The 11,567-nt window shown below is 35.8% G+C and overlaps 2 protein-coding genes across 2 annotated transcripts; both read right to left on the reverse strand.

The window, feature by feature from the left end:
* Window positions 1-963: 963 nt before the first annotated feature.
* Window positions 964-4,532, reverse strand: LOC111408057 (inositol monophosphatase 3-like). Its single transcript, XM_023037822.1, has 12 exons — window positions 4,393-4,532; window positions 4,216-4,271; window positions 4,061-4,111; window positions 3,174-3,254; window positions 2,949-3,052; window positions 2,776-2,860; window positions 2,600-2,654; window positions 2,463-2,506; window positions 2,227-2,295; window positions 2,043-2,143; window positions 1,465-1,521; window positions 964-1,289 (listed from the first exon to the last, which is right to left on the reverse strand). The coding sequence occupies exons 1-12, from the start codon at window positions 4,403-4,405 to the stop codon at window positions 1,193-1,195; spliced, it is 813 nt and encodes a 270-aa protein (XP_022893590.1). The 5' UTR covers window positions 4,406-4,532; the 3' UTR covers window positions 964-1,192.
* A 1,399-nt stretch (window positions 4,533-5,931) lies between these two features.
* On the reverse strand, window positions 5,932-9,245 carry LOC111408058 (tonoplast dicarboxylate transporter). Its single transcript, XM_023037823.1, has 6 exons — window positions 8,759-9,245; window positions 7,812-8,289; window positions 7,357-7,400; window positions 6,954-7,049; window positions 6,327-6,837; window positions 5,932-6,221 (listed from the first exon to the last, which is right to left on the reverse strand). Exons 1-6 carry the CDS (start codon window positions 9,182-9,184, stop codon window positions 6,163-6,165), a joined length of 1,614 nt encoding a protein of 537 aa, XP_022893591.1. The 5' UTR covers window positions 9,185-9,245; the 3' UTR covers window positions 5,932-6,162.
* Between the last annotated feature and the right edge of the window lie 2,322 nt (window positions 9,246-11,567).

Raw genomic sequence — 11,567 nt, forward strand, 5'->3', positions numbered from 1 at the left:
CACAAGATAATCTCGTAACTGGTGGATAAAAGGTAATTATAATTTGTTGATTTCAATGTTTTATAAAATACATAGATGGTTGATCTATTTGAGTTTGATTTGTCCATTTAAATTTTCATCTCTCTCTCTCTCTCTCTCTCTCTTGTACATGCTAGTCCACAATTAGTATGATCACCATCTCTATTGAAATGTTTTTCTCCCCATTTCCATTTTGCTTGCAATATATACAATAATTCATATGATGTTACATTGGACATTTGCAGGGGTACAATGCACAAATTTAGAGATATAAAAGAGATTCCTTACATTAATTTTTGGTTATTTTGGGAAAGAAAATTTATTTTGATTGTCTTGCTTGCCAATCAAAATAATGATATTTAGATAGGGAAAATTTGGCTTATCTACTTAGGCAACCATGGCTCAACCCGAGAAGAGCTCGAGCTGAACCTTATTTTTGGGCATTGGCCCGAGCCCGTCCATATAGCTTGCCAAAATTGCCTGTGAAACAGGCTGGTGAATATGGGCAAAAGCAGGTAGCTATACGCTGTATAGGCAGTTGCAGCATTGCAGTTGAAAAAAAATTCAGGACTGAAAAATAAAAGGAAAAAATAAAATAAAAAATGAGCCGACTCGGCTTATTAAAGCCTGGGTCAAGCTTTGGCTTGGCCCAAAAAAACCCAAGACATTTCATACCCGATTCATGATCTTCGGCTCACGAGCCAACTCGACTCTGCTTGTTTACATCCCTAGGAAAAATCACATATTTTGAACAGTGCGATTAACATTTTTTAACAAGTGAATTGAAATATTGGTCACTCATCGTCATATCCATATACACATGGGAATATAACTAAAATTAAATGTTAATAGTAGATTAAAATTTTGAAGTTAACCCGAGATAAATTATCAAAGTGGACTAAAATTTTCCAGCCAATTTCTCAAGAGAATTCAAACACAATTCAATTCCAATAACAGTTTGGGATGATTCTTGAAAAGTCGAGTAATTTTTTATACTATAAGTTGCTTTTGAACAACAATCAAATAATTCCATCTTTTTTTGGCTCAAGGGCTTGGTCCAACAATGCTCCAAAAACCGTCGTGATTAAATCAATACAGGCAGGCACTATGCCTTCAGAAATTTTTAAGTAACTTGACTGATTATAAGTTTCTGCAATTCTCAATGACACCTCTCTTATTCTGACACTAGCAATGCCTCGACAAATGCATCCTTGAGAAGAGGGTTTGAAGCTGCTATTCGCTGAGACGTGATGTCAAGATCTTTACCCGATCTGATACATAGAAATGGAAACTATAACTATAATCTTCAATGTAAACTGAAGTTCTATACACTAAAAGTTTCAGTTATGGTGCATCTGATAATCAAAATCAAAATGTCAACGGTGCTGCAAGTGAACATTTTCTTCGGTATGTTATCTGTTTATAGTTTGAAAGCTTGTTACTTACGGATCAAACACGACTCCTCCAGCTTCATTTACGATCACAGCACCAGCAGCTATATCCCTGAACAGGGCAATGAACTTTCAGATCATGTTTGATTACGACTGGATAGGACTAGACAACGCTATCAATTTAACTTATTTTTCTTCTTTAAGAACTCCAACTTCGAGCTCCTTCTACTCTAAACTAGTATGTGCCTATTTGGAGCTTTTCACAGTCAAAGTCAACCGTTTGCCGGTGGCAAGCACGAATGAGAAAGGGTGAATCAACCACCAAAGCTGTGGAAGTAGGGATTCAAGCGAAGAATATCCATAATCTGATAGCAGTGTAGAAAAGCTCAGCCCTAGACCTTGACCTCTCATCCTAGAAGGAGATTGGGTTCCTATTGCTACAAACAAGGGGTATCAAGGTTCACGTTCACTATGGACAGCAGGGACGGAAACTCTTACATTCCTCGTTATGACCCACAACCCATTGAATAAGTTCAGACATTGTCTTATAATATCTAATCCTCCACACCCAATATGTCATGCCAATAGCATCTAATGGATCATATACCAATCGAATATTTTAAAAAAACTAACCAAGGGCCTCCAAAACCAAGCTCGTAGAATAAATCGAGCCTTCCGCAAGCAACCCCACAGAGGTTCAATGCACAAGAACCAGTCATCCGGAGGGACCTAACCTGATCACAGGAGAAGGTAATATTCTCACCTATCTTTACAAAAACATTTTCCTCAAATCATTGTAATGAGCACCAAGGTTTACCTTGAAGAGTAAACTATGGATTCTATTGGTAGCTGCATCCAAAGTAGACTTGTCACGCTTTGTTCCTGCCTGTTCTCTCAGTTAAATAAAATTAGCTCTTCACAAGCATTATTAGAAAGCTAAAATTCATCAATACTCATAATACAAGGCTATTGATGCTCCCATTACACTGTAGAATACAAAACAATACGCGCTTGTTCCGAAAGCACCATGCAAGAATATGGTTAGTTGAGTACCTCTGTGGCGAGAAGTGACTTCAACAGCTCTGATTGAGAAGACACTGTGAATATGATAAAAGGCATAGTTAAATTCGCTATAAGATTATCCGAAGCCACTATCAAGTAGAGCTAGACTACATGAAGAGGCAACTTGCCTTTGATAGGTTTGCCATTCAGAAAAGCACCTTCTCCATGGATTGCAGTAAAAAGCTGCATATCAAAAGTCAAACAATAATTTCCGAGGATCTCATCATCTACATAAGCAATGATGAGTTACAGAAGCTAACCCTGTTGGTCAATATTTCTATACTTAGAATTGGAATAATTTTACCTCATCCATAATTGGATTGTAGACGACACCAATAGTTGGAATTCGTCTAATTGTTAGACCAATAGAGACGCAAACAAATGGAAACCTGCAAGTTGCCACAATTTAAATAACTCAGACGCTCAATGGGCAAAGGAAACTTTTCTATTGACAAAAGAAAAATAGAAGATGCTTGCCCGTGCACAAAGTTAGTTGTTCCATCCAAGGGATCAACTATCCAAGTGGGTTCGTCTGTCAATTCTGTAGCCCCACAAGCAGCAGTGGTTTCTTCTCCGATGAACTTAGATTAAAAGGGGAAAAAGAAAAACGATGTCAGTGAAAAGCATAAAATTTGAGCATATGAAGGAATAGTAACATAAGTTTATCCGAAACGGGGAAAGTGCAGACGAGATAGGAAAAACCTTATGATCGGGGTAGTGCAATTTGAGAAGACTGAATATGAGGTCTTCACATGTCTTATCAGTCCCTGTGACTAAATCCACCTATATAGAGAAACATGGTTTAGTGAAATATATTAATCTGTAAATCATTTGAAGCAAATAAAAGAAAAATAAAAAATAAAATCCACATTTTGATAGAGCTTTATTTTTTCTCTCCTTTGGGTTAATGTACTTGACATTTTTTTCCATATTTCTGACACATGGAACGTCTCTTCCTATGAACTAAACAACGGAAAATCTTCAGTAAATCTATTTAAAAAATTAACATTCTCATATGCTTTCTTTGCCACTTTCTCCAGTTCTTCTGCTCATTTAGGCAGCATATCATCAAGCATTGCTGATTAAAAGATCATGTCATTTCACTTACAATCATGATATGCTACACCAAATTATCAATATCCAATTTTTCCTCTTGACGAGGGAAATGAGAGCATAATCTATCAGTTGTAGTTTTGGCTATTGAACTAGCATAGACCTCCTCAATGCATACAGAATGTTCACTCGATTGACAAAGTCTATTTCTATTCATCTGGAGTCGTGATCATCGTCGTCTATGTGGAAGTGGCACTCTATAGTCTTCTTTAAATGGTAGAATTTATTCAAGCACATTTATTTTAATAGAATTCACATAATTACAACATTTCTTTACGGCATATTCTTCTATAAATGAAGCAGTGACTGTAGTCTGAAAACATATAGGTTCTAAGATTCAGCACGGAGTCATTGGATTGATTTTCATTTCCTAACCCAGAAATTAAATTATTAATTATTACACAAACACACATCATCCCAGGTAAACCTCCGGGTTTTTAAAATAATTAAAATTTATATATTAAGTCAAACTATACCAGTCCTTTGTGCTCCACATTCTTGGCCTTGTAGAATCCAGAACGAATAATCTGTGACCCAGATAATCAGAAACTGGCCAAAGCTGGAAAAATTAATGTAGAAAAATAAGAGAAAAAAAATTGTAAATAGAAGCTTGAGTATGAATCTGATTCACCTGCCCAGCATTCTTAGCTGCATCCACTGCCATAGCCAAGAATTCCTCCATCGAACCTGAAATTCCAAGAATCGCATCAATAAACAACCCACTTCAATCACACAATACATACACAAATGCATTGCATTTTTGGGTGTAAATTGCATATGTGAAGTACAGAGATTAATGGGCTCCCACCTTTTTGCGTCATTACTGAAGAGATGAGAAGACAAATGAAGAGATGGGGTATTTGCACTTGGTAGACCGTTGAAGCTTTTCGTTTCGTAAACAATATGAAATAACAAAAAACAGAGGCCAGTGATTTATTTATTTATAAGATAAATGCCCAATATTAAACAACCTTTAAATATGAGCAATTATTATTAGAATAATGTTATATATGGTGAGTGATTAAAATAATTGTCCTACTTGAAAAAAAAGGGGGTAAACAACAATCTTCAATAACAAAATTGTCTCTCTTTTAAATCGTCGTGCTGCTTTCCTTATATGCATGCTTACAGTTTTTAGACATTAGTTCAAGTTGAGAAACAAAAATATAGTTTTATAAAATTAGACAAATAAGGCTTACGAATTAACAGAAATTTGAAAATTTATGTGATTAAAGACTACACTTGTAATTATAATGAAAGATTAAGCATCAATTTGTTACCTAATCTGTAATGTTGGGATCAATAATGCAATGTTCAAAATATTTTAACCACGTAGTTGGATTCTTTTAATTTTAATTTTTTGGTTTATTATTGTTGGCACGCTAAAAGTGTAGCCCAAATCGAATAGTTCAAAGAATGAAGCTCAACTGGACAATTCAGGATAAAGGCTCAAATAGGGTTATTAATGAATAGTGTGGAAGCCCACGAACGAAGTAACATCATCGCCCAAACTTGCAAGACGCCCAAGATTTGAGCGAATGAAGTGCCTTGCAATCGCCCAGAGTTATGATCCTGTTCTCGCCCAGGATCTTAACAAACATAAGATGTTATGGTTATTCAAAAATGCAGTTATCAAAGCAGTTATTGAGTAATCTTATCACGTTCCACGATTCAAGAAGTTCAGTTGAAGACGGTTGAACGACAAAGAATAGTGGTAGAAGTTAGAGACAGCAGTTCCACGATAAGTTGGCCACCATGAAGAAAGTGGACAGTTATAAAGCAATTAAGCAGTTTCTAAGCGGTTGATCACGAAGAGATTATCAAAGGAATATAAAAGGAAGAAAAGACATAGAGCAGAGGACCCCGAATCAAACACTCTCAAACAGAGAATATGTAATTTCAATTTCTTAGTTTAGACTTAAACATTTCTTTTCAGTACTCGTGTGCTTGCGCCCCTTGGAGGTATTCTGTTTAAGTTTCGATTGTAAAGTCATCGCCAATAAGACATTCTTTTTTGGAACTTTGTTTCAAGAGGTTTGTTCCTTACACAATCGTCTGATCTCTTTTTAATTGTTAGCAACTACTCGCGCGAAACAATTATTTATTGGATGTTGGCCTTAGACAAAAAATAATGTTATGCAGTCCCATTAGGTTACAATTCCAATCTAGGTATCGTTTGATGATAAATCGTATGAAATGTGAAATTAAATGACTTATTTAATTTCACTTATCATTTAATGTCACGTTAGACAAAATTTTTTCAAGTCAACAATGGAAGATGAAAGGTATCAACTCATAAATACGGAATATGCCATGAATATTCAACTTTCTTCTCTCTCTCAGGAGCAAGCTCTACGCCACAGAAACAGTGGACAGAATTTTGTTTTAAATTCACAGCTTTCTCAATTATTTTCACTCTTATTTACAAATTTCAAAAATTACATTTACTTATACAACTAAATTTTATTATATACACCGCACCATATATAGATTAAACGATATTACAAAAAATTAGAGCTGAAAATTGACAGCTAGATATTGACCTAAATAGTTGAGCACGCCCAAATTAACTACTAATTTACAAGGAAATCCTTGAAAAATTTAGTAGCGGTTTATCTGTCCCAAAAACAAGAGCCCCTGCAACAAAAATAAACTTAGAATAAGTACATGCTTTATGTTTGTCTGCGCTTAAAAATAGCTTTTTCAGAAGCACGATTCTTTGAAAATTGAAAAATAGATTACCTAATGTTGGCATTAAAACGGACAAAGCCACAGTTCCAGCAATCTTTAGTGGCAACCCAGTTATAATCATATCATTGATTTCAATATGCCCAGTAGTGAATCCCACAATATTTGAAGGTGTTCCAGTTGGTAATAAGAAAGCAAATTGAGCTCCAATGGCACCAGGGACAATAAGAAGCAATGGGTGAACATGCATTGTTTGTGCAATTTGAATAAGAAGAGGGATAACGAGGGTGGTTGTGGCATTGTTTGATGTGAATTCTGTGATTGTCCCGCTGATGAGACATACGGCCGGGGTGATCGCTAAATACGGAACCTTCTCCAGGAAGTCGAGCGCCTCGGATAGCACATCGGCTAGGCCACTCGTTCGGACTCCATCGGCTATGGCGAAACCAGCCCCTAATAGTAATACAATGTTCCATGGTAGTTTCTTGCATTTGTTCCAGTCCATCAATTTCTCCCCTGGTTGCTTCTTGTTTGGAATTATGAATAATAAGGTTGCCATCATAACCTGAAAATGGGTTTTCGAAATTTCGTTCAAGAACACAAACACGAGATGAGAGAATACAAGTTACTCCGCGATTTTGAATTATTCTTTTTTTTTTGTGGTAAGTCAGTGATACTCACACTGGCAGTTCCATCACCAGCACGCCCATTGAATAGAGCACCCCAACCAGGTATATCATCAGTTATGTTCCTTGTCATCCATAACACTATTAATATCTGCAACAACTTTCTTATATTAATCACAACATTGTTGGCAAGTCAAAATTATAAAATAATTTGTACTAGTTTACTAAGGGTCCATTTAGCATAGTTTTTGCTTTTGCATCCACTTCTCGTAAAACAGCTTTCTGAATAAGTTTTTTTAAATCAACTTTTTTCTACAAACTTTTCTAGTTAGAAAAACACTTTCAAAATATTATCCAAACAGATTAAAAAAGACTTCTTAATTCTAAAAATAACTTTTGACTTTTAAAAGTCTTGTCAAACGGAGCCTATTTTACTAAAGTAATTATATGGGACTCACCGAAAATACAGCCAATACCATCTTTTCAGCAAATGCCATTGGACCTGCACAATTGGACAGACCATAACTACAGACAACAACTTGTAACTAAAATCTCTATTAGGAACTAAATTGAAGTATGGTAAATTACATTCTTGGTCCCTCAACTTTCACTATAATCTCAATTGAGTCATTTAACTTCAGTTTTGTGCACAATTCATCACAAGTCAGAGTTTGTCGTTAGTTTAAAAGAAGGTCGTCGTGTTTTACAACGGTCAACTTCTTTTGAGTTCCAATACCAATAACTAAATCAGAATGAATTATGTTATCTAGTATCAGTAATATTAAACACTATTTTAGATGTCAATGTATTATATGTCTCATTAAATGAGTCATATAATTTAATACCATAAGTAATGTTGAACACCACTGCTACTTAATAGCATCTTGATTAGAATTAGGAGTTGAGAGTTTACCTAGCAATTCGAGTTCCCTCTTCAAATGGGCTTTGTCCAAATAGGCAGAGAGAGCCTCTCCAGAACCCTTTCTGATATACAAGCAGCAAAGTATGCACCACAGAGCAATAAATATCACCACTGCCAGTGGGAAACCAAAGAAAAACCAAGTACTGAAGCTAATAGGATCAGCTTCAGGAAAATAACTCTTCCACATGCCAACCAATATGAGGTTGACACCCGTTCCAGTAAGTGTACTCATCCCTCCAATTGCCGCAGAGTATATTACCCCCAAAACAACTGCTTTACAGAATTTGGAAACAAGATTTGACTGAGTGGGACCCGTTGGTAACCTCTGTAGAATTCCAGTGGCCACTGGCATCATCATCACAGCTGCTGCCACGTTGTGCATCCACATACTCACGAATGCTGTCGTGGCACATATTCCAAGTAGGAGAAGTGGTGGGCTCAATGGATCACCACAAAATAGGATTGTGATCTGTGGGATTCATACGCACAAACTGTTGGATAATGTTTGACTTGTGGCTACCGTGAAACTTATTAAAGTCGTGCACGATTTTTATAAATAAACGTGACATGCTTGGATTGATGCCGTGATCAACTCCTGTATTTAAAAACTACACGTATTTTGATATATGATATGACAACCACTGCACGCCCTATTTTAATTTGGACATATAAATATGTGTGAGACCAACCAGAGTGAAGAATCCTTGATATTGATTAAAGGGTGAGTTATGCTTCATGTCCATTATGGTCATAATATACAAGTAACGTAATATTATTGGAGCTCCAATTATGAAATTCCATATGTAGAATTATCCTTAAAGGGTTGTGAGAAGATTTTGACATGGACGAATGTATAAGATAAAAGAGTGTTAGTTGGACATTTTATACGAGGAAAAAATTGGGAAATTTCAAAACAGCAATTAATAAAGTACACTTACATTCAAGGCTAACCTCCTATGAATATTGTAATGCTCAACAGCAAGTGCAAGAATGAAGCTTCCAATAACAAGCGCAATTACATCATCCATGTAAGCATGGGCGACATCATCTGCGTCTGAAATTCCGAAGAGCGGAAATAGAAACAGGGGAGACATCGAAGTTACAGGCATTGGCACCGCCTCCGTCAGCCACCAAGAGAACACCCACGCCAGAACCGCCAGCATATTTCTGCTGGCGTCCTTGCCGCCATCAATGTTTACACTCAGAGAGATTATGCCGCAGAGTAATGGTCCCAGCAAAATGAAGAAATTTTTCAGAGTGAAAATGGATTGAAAACATGAATTGAGACTCTGTGATCTGTGAATTGGAAGAAGAGGGACTTTCGGGTCGTCCGAGGTTGCATGAGGCGTTTGATTGCCATCCATTTTGGAGGAGAGAGGTGGAAGAAGAAATGTTATAAGGCTGGGTGGTGTAATTGGAGACTACTGCTTTATAGTTTTTATATGCTAATCAGGAAGGTGGAAGAAATAGAAGAAAAATTTTGAGTTTTCTTTTTATTTTGGCCAGCTGGAATTTGTAACATAACTGCAGAGTACACGTCAGATTTTTATTACAAATTAATTTTCCTTAAACCGCCGATCCATTGAACATGTGACCAGTTGGTCTGAATCTGTAATTTTGTGTCCGCAGTCCCGAACCTTTTTAGTTTTGTATCACTTGAGTCTCTAATGGAAAAAAAAGAAAAAAGATAAACGAAATACAAAACCCACCAACCTTATCTTTTATTTTTATTTTCGTTGTTTATTTATTTCTCTTTAATTAAACATACGATGAGTAAACATTAAGGTAGCAGCGTCAGTTAGCGACCTGGAGATTATGCTGATAATATATTAAGTTAGGGGCTTATTTGATATATATATTCAACAGGTTGGGATAAGGATATAATATTTCCAGTGGGGTAAAGATAAAGAAGGAAAAATTTTATTCTTTTTGGCTAGTTATGGATTGGTACTCATTAGCAGAGAACGCGTCAGATTGTTATTAAAAAATATATGCTCCAATTTGGCCTTCATTAAATTATATTTTATTTTTTTCCTTTTATTTTCATAAAATAATATTAGACATATATCACAAAAATTTCTTTTTTTTTCAGTCATTCATTTAAAAAAAAAAATTATTTCATCCATTTTCATTTCAAAATATGGAGGCCAAATGGGGCAAATATTTTTTCCACTTTTTACTGATGATGCATAATTTTATGGGTTTGGGCAGCTATCCACATCAACCATGATAAGACGTCCATGTGGGTACCGCTGGTTGGATTGATTCCAAGATTGATGTATGATAATTATTGGACCGTGCTACATACACAGCACGGTTCACACCAACTTTCACAGCCCCCTCACATCGGGGGGGCCCGTGCACAGTAAAAAAAATAAAAAAACAGGTGGGGCCCCCTCATTGTGAGGGGGCTGTGAAACTGAGTGTACAGCCCGAGCTGTACACTCAGTAAAACCCATAATTATTCCTTCAGGTAAACCCATCTCGAGGGATCTTCGTCTTTGGATTGCAATAGTCAAGCCAGGATGATTTGACATGGCGTGACAAGCGTAGTCCAAATAATCCTTGAAGGGATTGGCACGAGGGAGATCAAGTCAGGTTTTGATCAGATTCAATAATTGAATCAATAGTTCGAATCGAATGAAATTCCAACCTGAAATCGAACTGATAAGAAGAATAAAATTACCCGAGTCATTTTTGATTGGTTAAGTTTGTCGTGCTCAAAGAGCCTGAAAGTTTTCAAGTTTGTCCAAATCAACCCTGAAGTCGAACAACATCCCACCAAACTAATCCCGGTAAGGTAGATTTCACATTTTGAATCGAATAGGCGGATAATTTTTTCATCCCTATTTCTTAGGTGCGATACCATGCAGATGCATGAAGATCACTTGAGAAGATAAGTGTCAAGCAAATCTCTCAAATTAAAGTATTAATACTATATTAAAGTACAAAAAAAGTAATATGACATTAAGAATAGAGTATTGTAAGCAATTGAAAATGAACACCCATATAAAAAGGAACAAATAAAATTGTTTGGAGGTTTGCTCTAAACCACGCAAGATTTCTAATTAATAATCATTAGAGACTAGATTAAAGATTAATCCTAAACAAGGAAGATTATAGAGTGACAAGTGGGTGCTGCTTATCCATAACAAATTTTCCTGTCTTTTTGTCCTAATATTATCTTTCTTTTACAAGTGGCACCACTGGTGTCGAAATTTGTCCGGACATTTTGATTTAGGCCAATAATGTCAAGTCTCAACATTCCGCGTTTCACAATTTGAATTGATTTAACCAGGTTAGAATTGCAAAAACATACAAATCAGTCGATTCCATTCCTAGGCAATTTCTACGTTTACTTTGACTAATTTGGGAATTTATAGACATTAGTTATCCGATCGACGTGATGGAAGGCCGAGCCTGTTCCACCTCATTTAATTTTTTTTTTTCTTTATAACATTTATAATTTTATTTTATTTTGTCACATGTTAAATCGACTTAAAAAAATTAGTTTGATTCTAGATCCATCTCTACAGATCGTACTATATGAAAAAATTAACACGTTTATGACTTCAACATGCTCTTAACAAACATGTTGCATTCTTATGGATCATAATTCAGGGGTTCAAATTTAGAGGGTGTTTGGTGGGGGGATTAAAATTAGATTTTTCATAGAAATTTTTGAAATGTATGGTTGAAAAGTAGTGGATCCCATAAAACATGTGGTTAAAATTTAACATTGACTTT

This window comes from Olea europaea, chromosome 13 (genome assembly GCF_002742605.1).
Source record: "Olea europaea var. sylvestris chromosome 13, O_europaea_v1, whole genome shotgun sequence".
Lineage (NCBI taxonomy): Eukaryota > Viridiplantae > Streptophyta > Magnoliopsida > Lamiales > Oleaceae > Olea > Olea europaea.